Consider the following 19,248-nt stretch of genomic DNA (forward strand, 5'->3'; position numbering starts at 1 on the left):
TTCCCCCCCCCCCCGCCCCGCCCCCTGCTCTCTCTCCCTGTCTCCCTCCCTCTCCTCCCCTTTCCTCCTTCCATTCAGTTGTGACTTTTATTCTTGGAGCCTGCATTAGCCTCTATTATTATTTGAGAGCTGCTAAAACAAAGTCCGCACAGGCTGGGGGTTTAAATGACAGAAATGCATTCTCTCAGTCTGGAGATGGCGAGTCTGAGATCGAGGTGTGGCAGGGCTGGATCCCGAGGCCTCTGCTTGGCTTGTCGATGTCATCTTCTCCCCGTGTCCTCACAGGATCTGTCTACTCTACCTGTGTCTGAATTTCCTCTTCCTAGAGGGACGACAGTCCTGTTGGATTAGGCCCCACCCTGATGACCTCATTTTAAGGTAATTATCTCTATAAAGACTCCATTTCCAAATACAGTCTGGTTCTGAGGTGCTGAGGGTTGGGACTTCAGCAGAGGAACTTGAGAGGACACAGTTCAGCCCACAGGAGAGCCTTGCTTCCCAAGCACGTATAAGTTTGTGTCATTTGTCTTCTTTCCTGCAGCTTTTGCCTCTCAGATGTCCTCCTGTTTGTCTTTGCCTGGGTTCTCTGCCCTGCGGGCCCCACCGCCCCAACCTCTCACCTGCGCTGCCTGCAGGCCCCCGTGCCCCCCAGACTGTGTTCCTTCCCAGCCCCCTTTTGTTCCTGCAGCATCAGCACATCCCTCCTCACAAACTTTAGGTTTTGCAGGTTTATCTGTTTTTCTTAGCTGTCCCAGAATTTTTTCTTTCTTCCTTTTTCAGATCACTGTATCGCCTTTATCTCTTATGCCTGACTTTTCCCTCCACCTTCAGGATTCTTCCTGCCTTGTCTGCTGGGCCTCTCTCCTTGCTCTCATCCAGATCAATGAACAGGGACTCGATCCATCTTCTTTGGCACTTTTCCCACTTCCCTGTGATCCCTGGATAACACTATTTTTTGTCTCACTTTACCTTGTCACTGTCTCTATAAATCTTCCCCATCCCTGTTCTCGTGCTGCTCCTCTGCATGTGTCCAAGGTTAACAGTGTTCCTTTCTCTCCTTCCTTTCCAGCCACTGCCGTCTTGAAAATGCCCTGTTCTGGCTGAGCGAGCCCCCTGCCCTGTTCCCTCGTTCTGGTTCAGAACATCACCTCACCACTGCTAACTGCTCAGGGAAGCTGGTCATCCTCCCTGGAGCTGGAGCAGGGGTGCGGGGTGGGTGAAGGGGTACTCCTGCTGTGTGCACTGGCCTGAGGGAGGAGAAAGAGGGTGCCTGGCAAAGTGAGAGTGTGGAGGGGAGGAGTCAGGCAGGCAGTGTAGACACTCAGGCGGGACAACGGACAGGGGCTGACTGGTGGATCCTTGTTTCAAACAACTGCCTGGAGTATCAGTGAGACTTGAAGGTGGCTCTCCAGTGAGGCGCTGAGGCTGAAATGATCTTGGGGAATCTTTTCATTCCATTGGTTTTAATGCTTATGTACCAAGTTGATGCTTTTTCTTCATCACCATTTTCATCATTTTAAACGTTTTACCAAATTTAGATGGAAGATGCTTTCTGAAAGCCTTCAATTCTACTTCTTAGAAGAATTTTACTCGTTTGACTTATAGTTACTTATGGAAATGATCATTAGTTGTTAATTTTAGTGATCCAACTGTGTGAAACAAGCACCTACCAAGAGTTTGAGGGATACACCAGACCAGTCACAAGGCACATCAGAGAGAACAGTTATGTTCCATCATTCGCACTTCACATGCATTCTTATTTGACTCAGAAATAGACAAATTCATTAAAATATCCTCAGTTATCACCACCAGTCTGCCACAAGACTTGAGAAGATGGTAGGATGGCTTTCGTCGTGATTCCTACAGAGGCTGACAGACTTGTGCGTGCAGCCAGCCCACCGCCTCTGCATCTCTTCACGTTCTTCTTGTTTGCCCAGCCTCCTGTCTTTTGCCTTCTTGGAATCTTAACGTCTGCAAGAGCAGGGCCGACTTGGTTTCCTCCACCAGCATTGATGGAGGGCGGCGAATCTGCCTGAGCTCTGGCTGCGTCTTCTCCATACCATCGTTATCTTCATGTGTCCAGATGGACAGCTGGGCAGGTAACACTAAGCATCATTTCCATGCTCAGGGACCCAGGCCAATCCATTCCAGATGCTTCACGAGTTGAGGGATTTTCCATAAACTTCAGAGATGTCAGAATCCATCCATCAAAATATTATATGGCTGGGTTCTTTATATATATGTATATAAACATAATCTATATTTTATACATTTATATCTAAATATTTTAATCCATATTTTATATGTATATATTTATATAATCTAAGGCTTATATATGTAAGCTATGGTGTGAAGCTATAGTGTTCATATAATTATGTATGTATATATCCTAGATTATATATATATATGTATATACACACTAAGACTCTTTGTAAAATGAAAATGTATGTTTAAACTACTTATATAAATTTTTTTATTCAAACAGTATACACTTATATGTTTACATTTCAGTTTCAGGATGACACCCCTGACTTTCACAATGTCATAATTTAAATGATCTGTAGGGATTTTTTTCTTCCTCTAAGTGCACTTAACCCAAAAAAGCCAATTAAATGGAGAACAATATAAATAGCTTTTCTCTGTTGCTGCCAACTTTGATCTGCCCTCATGATGATAACAATTTATTAGAGAAGGAGATCTCTCTAATTTGGTTCAGTTTAACAAATGTTACTCCATTGGAATCAGGCGCCCCTCTGCGATGAGAGTCAATGCAGAGGACATTCTGTGATAGTGCCGGGCAGGACCCTGCAGTGGTCTATGGCGACTGTAGACCAAGACGACAGTGATTCTGGAGCCGCGGTGTTCACAGCCCAGCGGCTGCTCTGTTGTGTGGACCAGCACTGAACACAGAGCTCCTCTGAAGGATCATGTTTATTTAGAGAACAGAACATGGTGTGATGACTTTGACCTCTAAATGAAGGATGGTCCCCTGGAAGCCTGGGGCTCCCCAGAGAGCTTGTGCCTTTGTGCACCTCCAGCTGATCCACGTGTGTCCAGGCCTGCAACTCGCCAATTATATAATGCTATGATTGCTCTTACTGTGACTATTATCATCTTACAGCGCTTTGGTATTTCACGAAGAGGCCGGGAGAAGCATGGATTGTGTGGTAGTGCACAGAATTCTAATGGCATATGTTATGTTGTCGAACCTCTAAAACTCTTAAGAATTTTTTTCTGATTATAGAAAATAGTACACGTTAAGGTAGAGAATGAAAAGTTTCATGATTCCACCTGTTAGAAATCCTGGCTGTTTTTCTGCACCCCTGAACACACACACATGCACACACACACATGTGCACACGCACACACTTCCACAGGCATACATGATTTTTTCAGCAGTGGGCCCATGCTCTTCAGGATAGTCTGAAGTGTGCACATCTTTTCTCATAAGGTCCCTGGACATCTTCCTGGTCAACTAAATCTTCAAAAGGCTGCTGAGCCCCCCCATGGTGCAGGGTGCTGTGGACGACTGAGCCAGCCCTATCGGGTGACAGGAGGCCTCTAGTTCTTCCCTCCCTAAACAACCCATGGGGACTGTCCTGTATGTCATGTTTGCTCTCTGTACCCTAATTACCATAGAGAAACTCCCAGAAGTGGGGTACTGGATCAAAGGGCGGGAACACCCTCCGTATTGATTGGAAACAGTGCTGCCAAATTGCCCTTCAGAAAGGTTACCCCAGGTTATAGTCCTGTCAGCAGCAGGAGGCTGGAAATCTCCCAGGCCTCTCCAACCCTGATGATTTCACTACTTCCTAATGTCACTGGCAAAGCATATTTCATCTTTTTTTGCTTACATATTTTGTATCTTATTCAGGTGTAGCATTTTTCATACAGTTGGGTTTTTGTATTTTTTTGTGGGGGGATTTAGGGGATGGGTTTTGGCCACTTGACTTTCTCATTTTGCCCTTGGTCCATTTTTCATTTGATTGTTATTTATCTTATTATCTTTAGGAATTTTTTTGTCTAGTTGATTCCCAGGCCTCAGCATTTGTTATCTCTTGCAGCATAGCCCATTATCCTAAAACTCAGTGTCTTGAAGAAACCAACATCTCTTCTCTCCTAGTTTCTGGAGTTGAGGAATCTGAGTGCTGCCTGCCTGGGTGCCTCTGGCTCTGGGTCTGTCATAGAGCTGCAGGGGAACTGAAGGCCAGGGCTGCTGTCTCATCTGGAGATCTGACTGGGGAGGATTGGCTCCCATGAGCACTTATGTGCTGCAGCAGGATGCACTTCCTGGGTGGTGTTGGCTGAAGGCCTCAGTTCCTTGCCTGCGGGCCTCTCCATGGCGCCACTCACAGTATGGCAGCTGGCCTCCCTCATAGGGAGCTAGGGAGAGAGAGAGAGGGCACCCAGGACCAAAGCTGCAGTCTTTTGTGGCTTACTCTCAGAAGTGACTTTCCATCACTCCACCATCCTCTGTGCAATAGAAGGAAGCTCAGGTCCCTCACACTCAGCAGGAGGCGGTCAAACAGGGAGTAAACACCAGGAATCAGAGATCCTTTTGGGACAGCTTAGGGGCTGCCCGATACAGGAGCATAGTATTTGCTGATTCCGTCGGTAAGATCTTGTTTTCATTGTATGTTCAAATCAGTTATTGATGTGTATAGAAGCTATCACATTTTTACACATACATAATAAATTCTGGCATGCACGTTCATGTAAACCACATTTTTATTGTGACTTTCATTTTGTGTGTCAGGTGTAGGGAGCGGTTAATGATAGCCCACCAGTCCATCCATGCAAGACCCATGGGAGCCCATTCTGTTTCTAGCGGATATTATTAAATACACTTCATCCTGTCAGGTGTGTCATGTCATTCCATACATATGTGTGTTTCACTGGCCCAGCCAGTGCTGTCCTCTGTGCCTTGCTCCAAATCTTAGTTATTCCACCCAGAACTTGGGCTGGTGGGCCGGCTGTGTCACTGTTGGTATGTCTGGCTCATTGCTTTTCACACCTGCATATTTTTCCAAGATGTGAATTGATCACATTTTGCTCATCCACTCCCCTGGGGATGCCAGCAGTCTCCCACCTCCCTGTGGTCACAGGAACACGGCTACTCACCTGCAAGCAGATCTTCTGGGCTTGATGCCCAGCTGTGAGCTCACAAGTGCATGAGCCTCGGTATGTGGATTGTCTCGAGGTATTGCTGGAAACTTCCAGAATGCCTTTGACATTCTAGAAGTGGACGATTGACACACTTCCCTGCAGATACCTGGCATCGTCCTCCTCTCTCAGTTTTGCCCCTTGACAGGACCCTAGAGGCATCTGACTGCTGCTTTCCTTGCACTTCCCTGATGACTGGGATCTGAACATCACACTGCACACTGGTCAGCCATCCAGGTCTCTTCTTTAGACATCTGTTGATCTTCTTTCCCTTCCCTACATTGTGTCCTGGCTATCTAGTTTTTTTCTTCTCAATTTTCAGGAAATTTTTCTTTTTTCCAGGTATTAATTTTTTGTGCAAGTGTTAGATATCACAAATATTGTCTTCCCAAATTTTCTGTATCTTCTTCTCTTTCTCGTCTTTTATTGGGGAAAAAAAAAACTCCTCCCTAATTTTGAAGAAGTTACATTATGATCGAGGCTGTTTGGGAAGACCATTTCCTCACCGTCCCATCACGAGGCATCCTCCTGAGCCTCCTCCCACTGGCTTTAGAGCTTTTCCTTTCGCATTTTGGATTTCATCCATCTAGAGCCCTTCTCCATGTGAGCTGCCAGGCAGACACCCAGCTTCCTTTCTCTGCAGTAAACACTTTCCTTGACCCCATTGTCTGAGCCACCTGGTCTTTTCACGTGGCTTTCTGCTGCCATTGTTATCCCATGACAGTCCCATGTAAATACGATTCTCTCTTCTGCTTGTTTCCCCAATTTTCCTACTCCTGTACAAATACTACACTGCCTTCTGCCTTTAGGAATGCAGCCTCCTAGTCCAACAGCCAACAGAGTACGACCCCTCTGCTCTTCTTTTCAAAATCATCTTAGCTTTTTATGGACCTTGTAATTTTTCAATTATTTGTCAAGAATTTTACTCTAAGCAGTGAACTCTGATTTCCACACAAGAGCATAGCCTGAAATCTCAGCAGTTTAACACAGGAAAACTATGTTCTGGCACAGAGTCTAATACGGGCCAGTGTCTGCTCTCTACCTGGAGCACACGACCTCCAAATTCACAGCAGCAGTGGGTGAGAGCAGGGTGAGGGCATCAGCGCCCGACTGTCTCCACCTGAAACACACACACCTCCTTCTGTGCACCACCCACTGGCCAGAACTGGCCACATGGCCCCCATCTGATTGCAAGGGAGGCAGAAATGTAAGGACCCACATGGCTATTTGTAGAGCATTAACGCTGTCTACCAAATCCAGTTCCTCAAAAATAGCTGAGCCTTTAGGATTTTCTATGTAGGCAATTCTAGCATCTACAAATAATGAGGTCAACAGAAAGTCACATCCCAGTGACGCAGAAAAACTCAGTACCATGAGAGCCAGGCAAACAAAGCCAGCATGAAAGTTATTTTTGCTGCTTCAAATATGGAGATTGAAGAAGCTTGATTTTTTGTTACCTTTGAATCTTACCACAAGCCAATGTAAATATCACAATAACAAAGCCAGGAAAATTAATCTGTAAAATTGTTCTTATGCCATTTAAAATATCACAAAATATACCTGGGATTAACTTTTCCATTACTAGGAAAAGGGCAGTTCTGATGACTTACTTCTTAGCTCCCTTTGACTTCTGATTTAGTGCCTTCCACAACAGGCCTTCAAAAAATTATCGGCTGCAGACATGACATATTCCATATGGTCTTTTCAGTAAAGTTGAGACTTTACTTTGAAAGTCCAGTTTTCTGAAAAAGTTTACCTTCTAAAAAATACTTATTGGGAAGCTGAGATCAGAATTTGAATGCTGGCAGAAGCTTTAAGCCTATAGGGCTAAAATGATGTTGCCTGTGCACGTGGCGTGTAGTCGTAGAGCCTGAGGGCTGGCACACCACAGTCTGTGCCTGCATGTGAATCTTCCATCCAGCATGGAGCACCCGTGCTTAGGAGGTTAACAACAAGGAGTACAGCAACACACCCATCCTCCCAGGACCCCACAGCCTGCTCCTAAGACAGCGTCTCTCTGCAGGTCTGGCCCTGGGTCACTTGGCATAGTGGCTCACCACCTCCATCCCATCTTGCCTTGCATGCCAAGTGCTCATTATCCCTATGCAGGAGGTGTGGGCAGGTAGTGACACAGGTGCAGTGACTAGGTGCAGGGAGGGTGACCTGCTCATGGGCCTATAACTAGAGAGCAGAGAGGAGGCACGCTCCCCTCCCCACACACCTCTCCCTGTGGAACCTCATCATTTAGGTTCCCTGGTGTGAGCTCCCACCATTATACCCAGCAGCCTCCTGCCTGGATTTCTGTGCACACCTCAAAGCCAGCCAACCCGAACAGAGCTCAGTATCTTGTCCTGGAAACCTGTTCCTCCTGGGTCAGAAGCCTGGAGTGGCCAGGCCTCCCACTGATCCTTCCCCCAGCCCTGCCCATGTGGCCTTAGTCAGACTCACTGAGTGGCCTCTGCCAGGCCCTTGCCACCTTCTCTGGACCATGACAATAACCTAACTGGACAACACCCCAAAACTGACTGCCTCACCACCTCCCAGATGACTCACCCACAAGGAAAACCTGGCCCAATATGCTCCCACCTGCAGAATGGGCCCAAGTGCTGAGGCACAGGTGAAAGGCTGCTCTGTCAGCTTTATGCCTGCCATGGGCAGAGTTGTGTCCTCCCCAAAATAGTTGAAGTCCTACCCCCTGTGGCTGTAAGTGTGACCTTATTTGAAAATAGGGCCTTTGCAGAAGTGATTGAGTTGAGACAAGGTCTTGCTGGGTTAAGGTGGTCCCTAATCCAATGACTGGTATCCTTGTAGGAAGAGGGAGATTTGGATACAGAGACAGATTCACAAAGAACGCCGTATGGCAACGGAGGCAGAGATTAGAGTGCTGTGCCTGCAAGCTGAGGCACACAAGGGTGCTGGCAGCCCCCGAGTGCTGGAACAGAGTCCTGGAGCAGACCCTTCCCCAGGCCCACATCTCCATGTCAGACTTCTGGCCACCTGAACTGTGAAAGCACATTTCTGTTGTTTCAAGCCCCCAGTTGGGGTGCTCTGTTCCAGCAGGCCCAGGAAACTAGGGCACCTGCCATCCCTGCCTTCCCCACCTCCACCTCCACCCCACAGCAAGCCCCGACTCCCGGAAGCCTCAGCATGCTCACTGACCACCCTCACACGGCGTCTGCTCCTGCTGCCCCCTCTCCTGCTTTCTGGTTGGATCACTGCCACTTGTCTTTTGCGTTCAGCTCCTGAACCACCTTCCCCTGGAAGTCTCCTCCACCCGTCTGGGCCCCCAGCCCCATTCGGTGCCCCCTCCTGCACCCCACAGTCCACTCTAGAGCACGGCTTCTCCACAGGGCTCTTCAGCCCCGTAGGGAGGGCTTGGCAATAGGCAGATACGTTTTTGGTTGCCACCACTCGGAAAAGGGGTACTAATGGCATCCAGAGAATGGAGGCCAGCCTGAACAGCCTCAGTGCACATGGCCAGGAATGACCCAGGGAGGCTGCTGAACACCCTTAGTCCACAGGAGCCCCCAAGCTGGGAATGATCCAGCTCCAGCGTCAGCAAGGCCCAAGCAGAGGCACTCTCATCTAGAGGACACCTGCTCCTGCTGAGATTCCAGATGTTTTCATCTTGTCTCCCAGCTCCAGGTGGGAAAAGTGCACATCCATGGTTGTGCACCACCCAGCACGCCAGCAGGGCCTCCCTGCTGCGAGTCCAATGCCCTCTGATCAGACCGGTGCTCTTGTCAGCACCCAAAGAAGAAAAGACATGCTTACCGTGTTCTGTACACTCTCTTCCACATCTTGATGGGCTCAAACTCGCCTTTAAAAATGAGAGCCCTGGCCAGGCGCGGTGGCTCATGCCTGTAATCCCAGCACTTTAGGAGGCCACAGTGGGTGGATCACTCAAGGTCAGGAGTTCAAGACCCATCTGGCCAACATGGTGAAACCCCGTCTCTACTAAAACTACAAAAACAATTAGCTGGGCATGGTAGTGCAGGCCTGTAATCCCAGCTACTTGGGAGGCTGAGGCAGGAGAATCACTTGAACCTGGGAGGCAGAGGTTGCGGTGAGCTGAGATCACGCCACTGCACTCCAGCCTGGGTGACAGAGTGAGACTCTGTCTAAAAAAAAAAAAAAAAAGAATGAGAAGCCCACAGATGGGATGCTCGGAAGGTGCGTTTGGAGTGAAGGATTGTGTTCCCTGCATGTCAGCAGGGTGCAGCCAGCCTTCTTCCTGAGAACACCGCATCACCCGCTGGGACTCTGCTCGCCTCTCCTGGACATGCACAGCCCTTCCATCCCCAGTCCCAGACCTGGAAACATTCTCGCTAGAGAGAGAAATTTTACTATAATGGGAATGGGTTTCACAGTGCATTTTTTTCTGTAGAAACTACTTATCTCTATCAAGGTGGGAGCAAGGCCATGGAGGAGAGTGGTCTTTTCCACCTAGAGCCGCACCAATTACTGGTCCCCTTGTGGCTGGTCCCTGTGTGGCTGGTCCATGTAGCCATGTGGCCCCTCGTGCCCCACCACCCAATGCACTGTCCTCTATGGCCTCAGATCTGGCGGGATGTTCTAGTCATCTACTTTGTGAAGCCACTTCTCTGGTCGCCTGTATGTGTTTGGCTTGGGCATGAGTCAACAGGTCTCTGAGGCAAACAGTGCGTTCTCAAAGTGTAACCGAAAAATCACGTTTGTGGCTTCTGAGGTGACTATTTTGAATTGACACTTTCCAGAAACCACCCAACAAATTTTTTAGCTACCAGATCTAGGAACTAAATCACAACTAGTCATGGGGGTGTGTATGAATGAGTCTGCTGCTGGTGTCTGAACGATGAGAGGAACCCCAAGCCATATTGGGCACAAACTTTGAGTGAAACCCAATGGGGATCACAGAAGCCTGAGCGCGCCCCATGTTGGCGTCAGAGGGGTGGTGAGCAGGGAGGGCTGGTCTGCATACTCCAAGTCCTGGTTTCCTGGAGGGAGTCGCCAGCCCATGTGGCTGCCTCTAGCCCTTTCCCTGATGATTCTGGGGCACTCCACAGGCCCTGGCCCTGAGGCTACCTGTCTTTGGTCTCGCCCGTTGTGGCCCCTCAGGCCACATGCATACTCTTCTGTGGTGCCTCTGCCTTCAGTCTCAGGAGTCCTTGATTTGAACCCAGCTCTTCTTGGCAAGTTGGTTAATGGAAGCCCAGTTTCCTAGTCATTGCAAAGGTTGCGCGGGTCAACATTTAATGAGATGGGATGTGAAAACAGCTACGCAGCAGCCCCACATCAGAGTCGGGCTGAGCATGGAGCAGTCGCCGTGGCATTTGTGGGTGGTGTGGGGACTCAGTAGTCTCTGGGGTTGCACTTCAGACAGAACCTCGACATGACCTTATTGGCGCCTCATCGTTTCCAACAGCATGTTCCCACCCTGTCATTTTCCCCTTCCCTGTCTCTGCTCTCCCAGCCCTCTCTGCTTGTCCCCTCTGGTTGATGCTGGGTGGGGTTCTGGCAGATTCGGAGCCCACCAGGCTGAAGCTTTCCCTGTGCAAAGGGACTGTCCATCAAACCGGCTCATGTGGCCTGGGGCTCCCTCCACTCAGCTGAGAGCCTTCCCTCAGGTTACTGTGGACTCTAGTCAGCAGCCGTTCCACAGCAGGGAGGCTCACATATGGTCCCCACCATAGACACCTGCATGTGCACACATGAACACACATGCTCACATGTGACATAATACATGTGTATAAGTACCCACAAACACACAAATGAGCACACGTGCACATACACGCAAATGCACATGTATGTACATGCATTACTCATGTGCACATGCTCACATACGCACACATGTGCATACATACACGCACACACACCCAGACTCACAATAAGGGCTATAGTCACCTTCTCCAGATCCTTCTGTTTCCTGTCTCATCGGACCAGATCCAACTGAAGTCCCCTGCTTGTCAGTGGCTTAAGTGTCATTGATCTGATTTGGGAATGTGTTTCTTAGAAGAGTCTAATCTGTTGTAGAGTCTCATTTGTCCTTTAGAAACTTACAAGTTGAATTTTTTCTAGGATTTGCTTTGAACGTTAAACCTTAAAAGAAAGGTGAAATCCCCAGTGTCTTTCCAAAGCAGACCTCCTTTGAAAGATGCTTATAAGCATTGGTTTTCCTCAAGCCCAGAGTCTAGTGAGCTTTAATTTTTGCCCCCAGATAGAAGTTTTAGGGGAAGCCTAAAATGAGTCCTGCACATGTTTACAACCCATGTCAGGGAGTTCAAGATTATGAGTGCTTTTAGACTGACAATTACTCCTTCAAAGACTTTAAAAACAAGTAGCAGCTCTGTAATTTTGGCTCAGGAAATGAGTTCAGGAAACTCAAAACTTGACGTAAGGAGTCTGAAATTTTAACTATTTTAGAGGGCAAAAGTCTGTAATTCATAGGCAAGCAAAACACAAAAATACCAAGAAAGTAAGTTTGCAATGAAAAGGAACGAGAAGAACTCTAATCGTAAGAAGTATAGAATTAATGTATTAATGTCAACTTGTTAAGACAGACATAATTCAAAAGTCTAAGAAATTAGCCATGTAAATGCAATATACTTTATTTGCCTGTGGACATTTTTGTGACTAAATAAGTCACAAAATCTACATGAAAAGACAGAAATGTTGTGTGTTCTTTCAAGAGGACAGAATGAAACTATCTTTACCAAAGGAGAAGACCTTCTGAGATAGTTGAAAAAATAAGAAGCTCCATTTATTGTGTTCACCCTGTGCTTGGCATTGAGCAAAGCATCTTTTATGTTTTAACATATTAAATTCTTATAGAATCCAGTGTCACATAATACTATTATAATGCTTATTTTACATATGAGAAGATCGAAATTCAGAGAGTTTAAGTGATTCACCCAAGGTCACACAGCCAGGAAGTATTGGAGCAGGGATTTGAAGCCAGGTCTATTGAATTATGCAACTCCTTCCCCACCAAATACACACACAAGCACACACACACACAGACACACACACTCTTAAACTCCATGCCCAAGCCTCCCCCTTCCCCAAGCATCCGTCCATCGTTCCATGAGTATAGTGAGCCATTTCACACCTTCAATTTGGGACCCCTTGTCCTCTCCCACCATAGCCTGGTAAACACCTGCCCGGCTATGTCTCAAGGCTCAGCTTACGTTATTGTCAATAGAAATATTTCTGAACACACAGATCACTACCACCACCCCTCTTCTCTCTCCCCCAACGTAGAATCCATCATACCCTCTGGGCTATAAGTTCCATAAGGACCAGAATTATTCTTTTTAGAAAGCTCTGCAGTCCCGGTCACCAGCACAGTTCCTGACTGAGGGGAGACCTGCAGCAATCGACTGCTGAATGAATAAAGAATAAATGGACTCTTCCTGCCTCTGGCTCTTTTAGTTCTACACACCAGTGGTTCTCAATCAGGAGTGATTTTGCTCCTGTGGGGACATTTACCAATGTCTGGAAACAATTTCTTGTCATTACTCATGGGGTGCTACTAGCATCTAGTTGGTAGAGGTCAGGGGTGCTGCTAACTTCCTTCCATGCAGGTATAGCCCCTACAGCAAAGAATTACCTGGCCCAAGATGCCAACAACACCAAGAGTGAGACACCCTGCCTGTTCCACACCCTCTGTCCCAGCAGCTGCAATATGCCTGGTTATCTGCCCTTAACGGACTCTAAGCCCTAAAGGCAGGGACCTGGCATCACTTCGTCTTGTTAGACCCGGCACCCAACACATTGAATGAATGCATAAATGAATGAATGAGAAACATTAGACAATTGAGGGAGATGCAGACGTGCCAGGCTGAAATTCAAGTACATGGGGACTGAACTGGGGACTTAAGTTTGGGGGCACTTGTCATCTTATTAGCTGTGTTGAAATGTTTTCATGCTGAGTCATTGCTATTGGCCCTCAAAAGGCCATAAGGGAAAAAAAGAATCAAATCAAAGTACCACCTACTGGTTTTGTTTGACAGATGCAGCCCTGGAGAATTGTATTCTCATTAACACTGTTCAGCTTCGATATTACAGTGAGACTTTTAAGGTGGTGATGGCAAAATCCTGTGGTTGTTCATAAATATACACTTACCATGTGTGGCTCAGGAAAGAGAGAAATTGTTACTTATCAAAAGTGTTGCTGTAAACACTGAGTGATAACACAAAGCTGTTGTAGTGGATGAGTGAAAAGTCACATCCATCCACGCCTTTTAACATTAAGCACAAGGAGAGATATTTTAGAAGAAATTAGAGTTATTCAAAGGAAATATCTCAGACTAGATTCTTTGATTATTAAATAGAACTGGACAAGGGAGAAAGGTAAGTGTTATGAGAATAAGAAAAACGCTATTAATTGTATGAAGTTCAAAGTCCTCAGTGTTTTCAAATGCATTATCTTATTGGGTGTTCATCATAATGTGTGACATTGTCTGCACTTGATTCCCAAAAGTTCACTTTTCAAGAGACTGTATCCTGGAAGGATGAATGGGAGTGCCCAAACATCTGCAGCAAGCAGGGAACACGGGATGGAGGGGTCTCCCTCTTCTTGGTGCAGTGGGCACAGCAAGGGCATGTCAGAAAAACAGCTCTGTGACACTGGGGAGAGCCAGGAAATAAAGGAGGAATGCAGGGAGTGGCTTCCAAGTCCAGCATTTCACTGTGTCAAATTTAAACAGCCAATCAGAATCAGATGAACCTATGAAAAAAAAATTGTTAATTGTAAACGTGGGTGTAAGAGACAGGAGATGAGATGAGAGCTCCTTATCAACAGTGTAGTGCAATAAATGCGCTGAGCCTCTGACTGACTCATAACGGGCTCTGTCTCCCGGTTGTGGAATTGACTAAGCACTGGGACTTTCTGTTCATAATTCTAACAGGGAAGAAAAGGCAACAAAGAGTGGTCTGTTCCTTTGGGGTTTTGTTTGTTGTTTCTTGTAACAATTGAGACTTTCACAAAGAGTAGGCACAGTGTGGATTCATGCCAAAAGCCACAGAATATTCCAATATGATTGTGAGCCTCTATTTGTCTAGCTACCTTTAGCTCAGGATTTTCATATAATACCATAGATTTTCAGTATTATAGAGAAAAAGGATAGAGATGGTTAAAAAAATCATTTTAGCCAAAAAAATCAACCCTTGATATTTGCTGTCACTTAATGTAGAAATTGATGCTGGCCGGGCACACTGGCTAATGCCTATAATCCTAACACTTTGAGAGATGAAGGTGGGAGGATTGCTTGAGCCCAGGAGTTTGAGACCAGCCTGGGCAACAAAGCGAGACCCTGTCTCTATAAAAAAAAATTTAACTGGCTGTAAGTGGTGGTGCATGCCTATAGTACCAAGTACTTGGGAGGCTGATGCAGGAGGATCTCTTGAGCCCAGGAGATCAAGGTTGCACTGAGCTATGATTGTACCACTGCACTCCAGCCTGGATGGATGACAGAGCGAGACTGTGTCTCAAGAGAAAAAAAAGAAGGAAGAAATTGATGCTAACATCCTCTCAAAGATGTGAAAGATGTGTTTTCATATGTTTAATGAGATAACTTTGGACTTTGATCTCAGCCCACAATGATGATGATTATGAATATATTAGCTCTGAGTGGTCTCAAGTATAATTACATCACATAAGCAAATATGCTTGAAGTTATAAAACTCAAAATAGGAGTCAATCCTAGTGAGGCATGGGAATGTTGCTAGCAGTAAATAAATGGCCATTTCCTGTCGTCTTCTCCTCCGATCTTCCTTCATCCTTTTAGCAACTCTTCTGATGTGAGCTATACAGCATTTTTGAAAAGGTGTGCATGGTGGCACATGCCTGTAATCCCAGCACTTTGGGAGGCTGAGGTGGGAAGATCACTTGAGGCCAGGAGTCCAAGACCAGCCTGGGCAATATAATGAGACCTCATCTCTATAAAAAATAAAAAATTAGACAAGTGCGGTGGCTCACACCTGTAGTCCCAGGTACTCAGGAGGCTGAGGCAGGAGGATTGTTTGAGCCCAGGAGTTTGAGGTTGCCGTGAGCTACAATCGTGCCACTGCACTCCAGCCTGGATGACAGAGCAAGATCCTGTCTCAAAAAAAAAAAAAGAAAGAAAGAAAAGAAAGAAAATTTTTTTAAAAGGAAAAGTCCTGCTGCCCCCAGTGACAGATGCACAAGTGAAACCAGAGGGATATCCAGAGCAGGCAGAGTTTGGTAACCCTGGACTCCTGACTTCTCAACTAGGGATCGGCCTGTGTGTCCACTGTTGAATAGACAATTTTTTTTTTTTTTGAGACGGAGTCTCGCTCTGCCGCCCAGGCTAGAGTGCAGTGGCGTGATCTCAGCTCACTGCAAGCTCCGCCTCCCGGGTTCACGCCATTCTCCTGCCTCAGCCTCCCAAGTAGCTGGGACTACAGGCGTCCGCCACCTTGCCCGGCTAATTTTTTTTTTGTATTTTTTAGTAGAGACGGGGTTTCACCGTGTTAGCCAGGATGGTCTCGATCTCCTGACCTCGTGATCCGCCCGTCTCGGCCTCCCAAAGTGCTGGGATTACAGGCTTGAGCCACCGCGCCCGGCTAGACAATTATTGAAAAGGAAGCCTAGGTAGGCTCCGAATACAGGCATGTGAAATGGCCTCTTCCCTTCCACGTTTCAGGTGACTGGGCACCGTCTGCCCAGTAGATTTGGAGGTCATTGCAGCTGCCTTCCCACTGGAGTTGTCAGTGGGTTATTAGAGAGCCAGGATCGGGTGGATCGTGCTTGCTGGTGGCCACACAGACCCATGTGGCTTCTGCCCTCTATGGCTGTCCAAGGTGCCTGGCTGCTGTGTGTTGGAGCTGCTGGTGGGGAGGCCTGGTCCCTGTTCACATCCCAGTATGTGCCCACAGTTGTGCTGTAGCACCAGTGCCCCATATTGGGAGTGCAGAGGGTCTGTTCAGAGAGAAATTCTGTTCGCCAAGGTTCCTGAACAGCAGGCGATGGTTGGTAATCGTGCGCCTGCCAGTAGACGAAGCTCAGCCAGGTCTTTCCAGGCATTTCTGCCCCATCTGCAAAACATGTACATGGGATGCCCAAGGAGAGGAGCAGATCTTCCAGGAGAGCCTGGGGGAGGCTCAGTGGAAGTAAATGTGCCTCAGAGGCTAAGGGAACGTCTCAGTTGATCCACCATTAAGATGCTTAATGAAGAGTAATTGAGACCGGAAGAGTGAGAGCTGCCACAGGTCCAACTGAGGCCAGCGTCACCCCAACTCCTGGTTGTCTTCCGTCTGCTCCTCCCCTCTGGTGCCAGACATGCCACATTTTCCAGGGCGTCCCGAGACACTGTCACATGGGCAGTGTTGCCTGATTTCTTCTTTCTCATAGTCCAGAGCCCTCTTGTGCCATCTGAATATGGGTCAGTCCCTTTTGACCACTGCAGAGACAAGTGCTGTGTCCTTGGGAGCAGAACATGCCTGGTCACTGTGAGGGGATGTGGCTCTCCACCAGCCCCACCCCCTCCTGGGATTGTGTGACAAAGCACCTGCCCTGACCTCTACCCCCTCTTGGACCTCAAGGACAGGTCTCTTCCATGAAAATGTCCACCGTCACCTCACAAAATGGTGCTGAAGTGACACAAATTCCAATAAATTCACTAATGGCTCCGGAACTTGAATTTTAAAAAATAGAGTTTTTAAATATTTGTAGAAATATACAAATATACACATCTCTCTATAAATACATTTATCTTCACTGTTATCACAGATGGAATCTGAAGTGGTAATTAAAGGCATTCTTTGGAGGGAGGGAAAGGAAGTTCGAACAGTCTATTGCCTCAGGGAGAACGTGCTTGGCTGTGAAGTGATGCCCTTTCGATAGGGCCGGTCCCTCCTGCGTATCTCAGGAACTGGGCCAGAGATTGCTCTCCAGCACCGTGGAGTGAGCAAGTTCGGATTCAGCCAATGCTGTGTGTGGGTTTGTAAAGACAGCACCCCCCTCCCCTGGAAGGCTGCCAGCCCCAGGCTGCCCCATCTATTTGGTGCCAGAGCTGAATTTTTCTGCATCTGGGCAGTGAGGCTTGCCCCCACCCTGCTGGTGGCCAGTGCACTGCATTGATTCAGACATCAGAAATCCCCACGACTCCATGTGTTCTTAGTAAAGATGGTAGGAAACAGAATTCCCAGTGACCTTCTAACCTGGTTTTTCTTTTCATCTCACGCAGGGACGGATCTGTAGGAAAGCTGGCAAATCCAAAAAGTCTTTCAGTCGCAAGGAAGCTGAAGCTACCTTTAAGAGTTTGGTGAAGACACATGAAAAATATGGTTGGGTCACCCCGCCCGTGTCCGATGGCTGATGTCTGCCACGTGCAGTAGACGCTCAAGCGCCTGTCCACACACACACCAGTACCCTGACATCTCCTCAACGCTGTGCATCCTCCCCCCTTTTTTACTCCAGCCAGAACTGCATCCTGAATGCCAAGGAGACGTTTAAGTTATTTATGAACAGATGTGTTTACAGAGAGGAAGAGGGAGCAAACGCCGTTCGGATTATGTTTCGATTATAAATGAATGATCACCTCGAAGTCACTTTAGAACACATGTTGAGATGGTGACATTTCCCAGCCTGCCTGCCCCTCTGCCCACCCCGGTCACATTGCCCTGAGCTTCTTTCCATGACAGCAGCTCCGACGAGCCTGCAGGAAACTCAATGCCCCTGCTGGCTCCATTTCCATGTAAATGGCGCCGTTCATATTTCATAGGGACGCCGTGCATCGCCGCCGTGCGTCCCCGGCACGTGTTTGCTGTGCTCTGTATCTCTGTTTTTCTTCCTGGAAGGTCAACATAACTTGAAGATGTGTCTTTCTGTGGCCCATGGTCCGCTGTGATGACATTTAGACCTCATTTGTGCTATGACCTTTGGCTCATGAAAACACAAATTTAACATTGCCAGGTTCTAGTGATTTAAAACCACAACTGCCCACTTGGTGGAAATGTGCCCTCGATGCTGATTTGTGGTGTGCTGCTGTCCACAGATAAACCAGTGCCATTAGATGGAAGGCAGAGGACGCTGCGGCCACCCCCGGCAGACGGTGGCGTGGACACCAGATGCGCCCTCTGGGGCTCAGAGCAACGGGTGGTCAGCTGCGAACAGTCTCGTCCGATGTTAGGAAATGGTCCTAAGGCCACGCCTTTGTGTTCCTGTCTTCTCTCCACCACCAAAAGCAAAAGACGATTTCCCATTCACTGCAGTCATCTGACTCATTTTATTATCTGTGCTAGTGACAAGGAATGTCAGAACTGCCAAAGGATACCAAGTGATCATATGATGATTTGCATGACCGGGTCTCTTTCACCCAATAGTCACTTGTGTGTCCCCCGAAACTGGGATGGGTGAGCACCCTTGCTGTGGTGTAAACTTCCTGTTATTTAATCTCCCCACAATTTCATTTTTCTCTTCTGTTAAGTTACTTAGAACTTTCTAAGAAACTCCATGAAATGAGGAAATACTGTTTCTAATAATATGAGGAAAGAGGTAAAAATGTTCATTCCAAGTGGAAAGTCTTATTGGACACATTTTAAATAAAATCATGCATACGTGATACACTGCCTCAAGGATCCAGTCATTGTGGGCTATCCTTCTATTTAAAATATGTCAGATATTCTTAAATTTTTAAAATATTGCAAATACTACAACATATAATTCCAGAGCAGCATTCTAAGTCAGGTACCGGAAATGAGTCTTAGGAACCCATAGTCTTTGCAAAAATTCGGTAGATTGAAATGGTCCCCAGAAACAGCCAAGGAGCTGAAGGGATGATTGGATCAAGTTCAGATGTTGCCAATTGTATCTTACCACTGTGAGGGAGGAGAAGTCTTCTGGGATAATATATTCAATTCTTCAGGCAGTTTTGCCTACTTGGGAACCTGCCCATTGGTTCAAGGTTTTCAGAGATCCAAGAGGCCTCGCCTTAAAGAACAAGGATTGATGCCTTTCAGCAGGGCTGGGCATTCACCAAATTTATTGTTACTTTTGTTTTTCTTTACCACTTTCTTATTTGCCCCCAAGTGCACACAGGCAGCTCTGCTAGACCAAAATGACAGTGTATTAAGAATGCAGGG

General features: G+C 47.2%; 1 protein-coding gene across 1 annotated transcript in view; it reads left to right on the forward strand.

Moving 5' to 3' along the window:
* Window positions 1-18,728, forward strand: part of UBE2QL1 (ubiquitin conjugating enzyme E2 QL1) — a 37,009-nt gene extending 18,281 nt beyond the window's left edge. Inside the window, exon 2 of the mRNA XM_017863350.1 lies at window positions 17,352-18,728. Within this exon, the coding sequence (XP_017718839.1) occupies window positions 17,352-17,483 (132 nt within the window). The 3' untranslated portion in view covers window positions 17,484-18,728. The remainder of the gene's footprint in view (window positions 1-17,351) is intronic.
* Window positions 18,729-19,248: the final 520 nt, after the last annotated feature.

Source organism: Rhinopithecus bieti, unplaced genomic scaffold, assembly GCF_001698545.2.
Source record: "Rhinopithecus bieti isolate Rb0 unplaced genomic scaffold, ASM169854v2 scaffold_68553, whole genome shotgun sequence".
In the NCBI taxonomy this organism is placed as follows: Eukaryota; Metazoa; Chordata; class Mammalia; order Primates; family Cercopithecidae; genus Rhinopithecus; species Rhinopithecus bieti.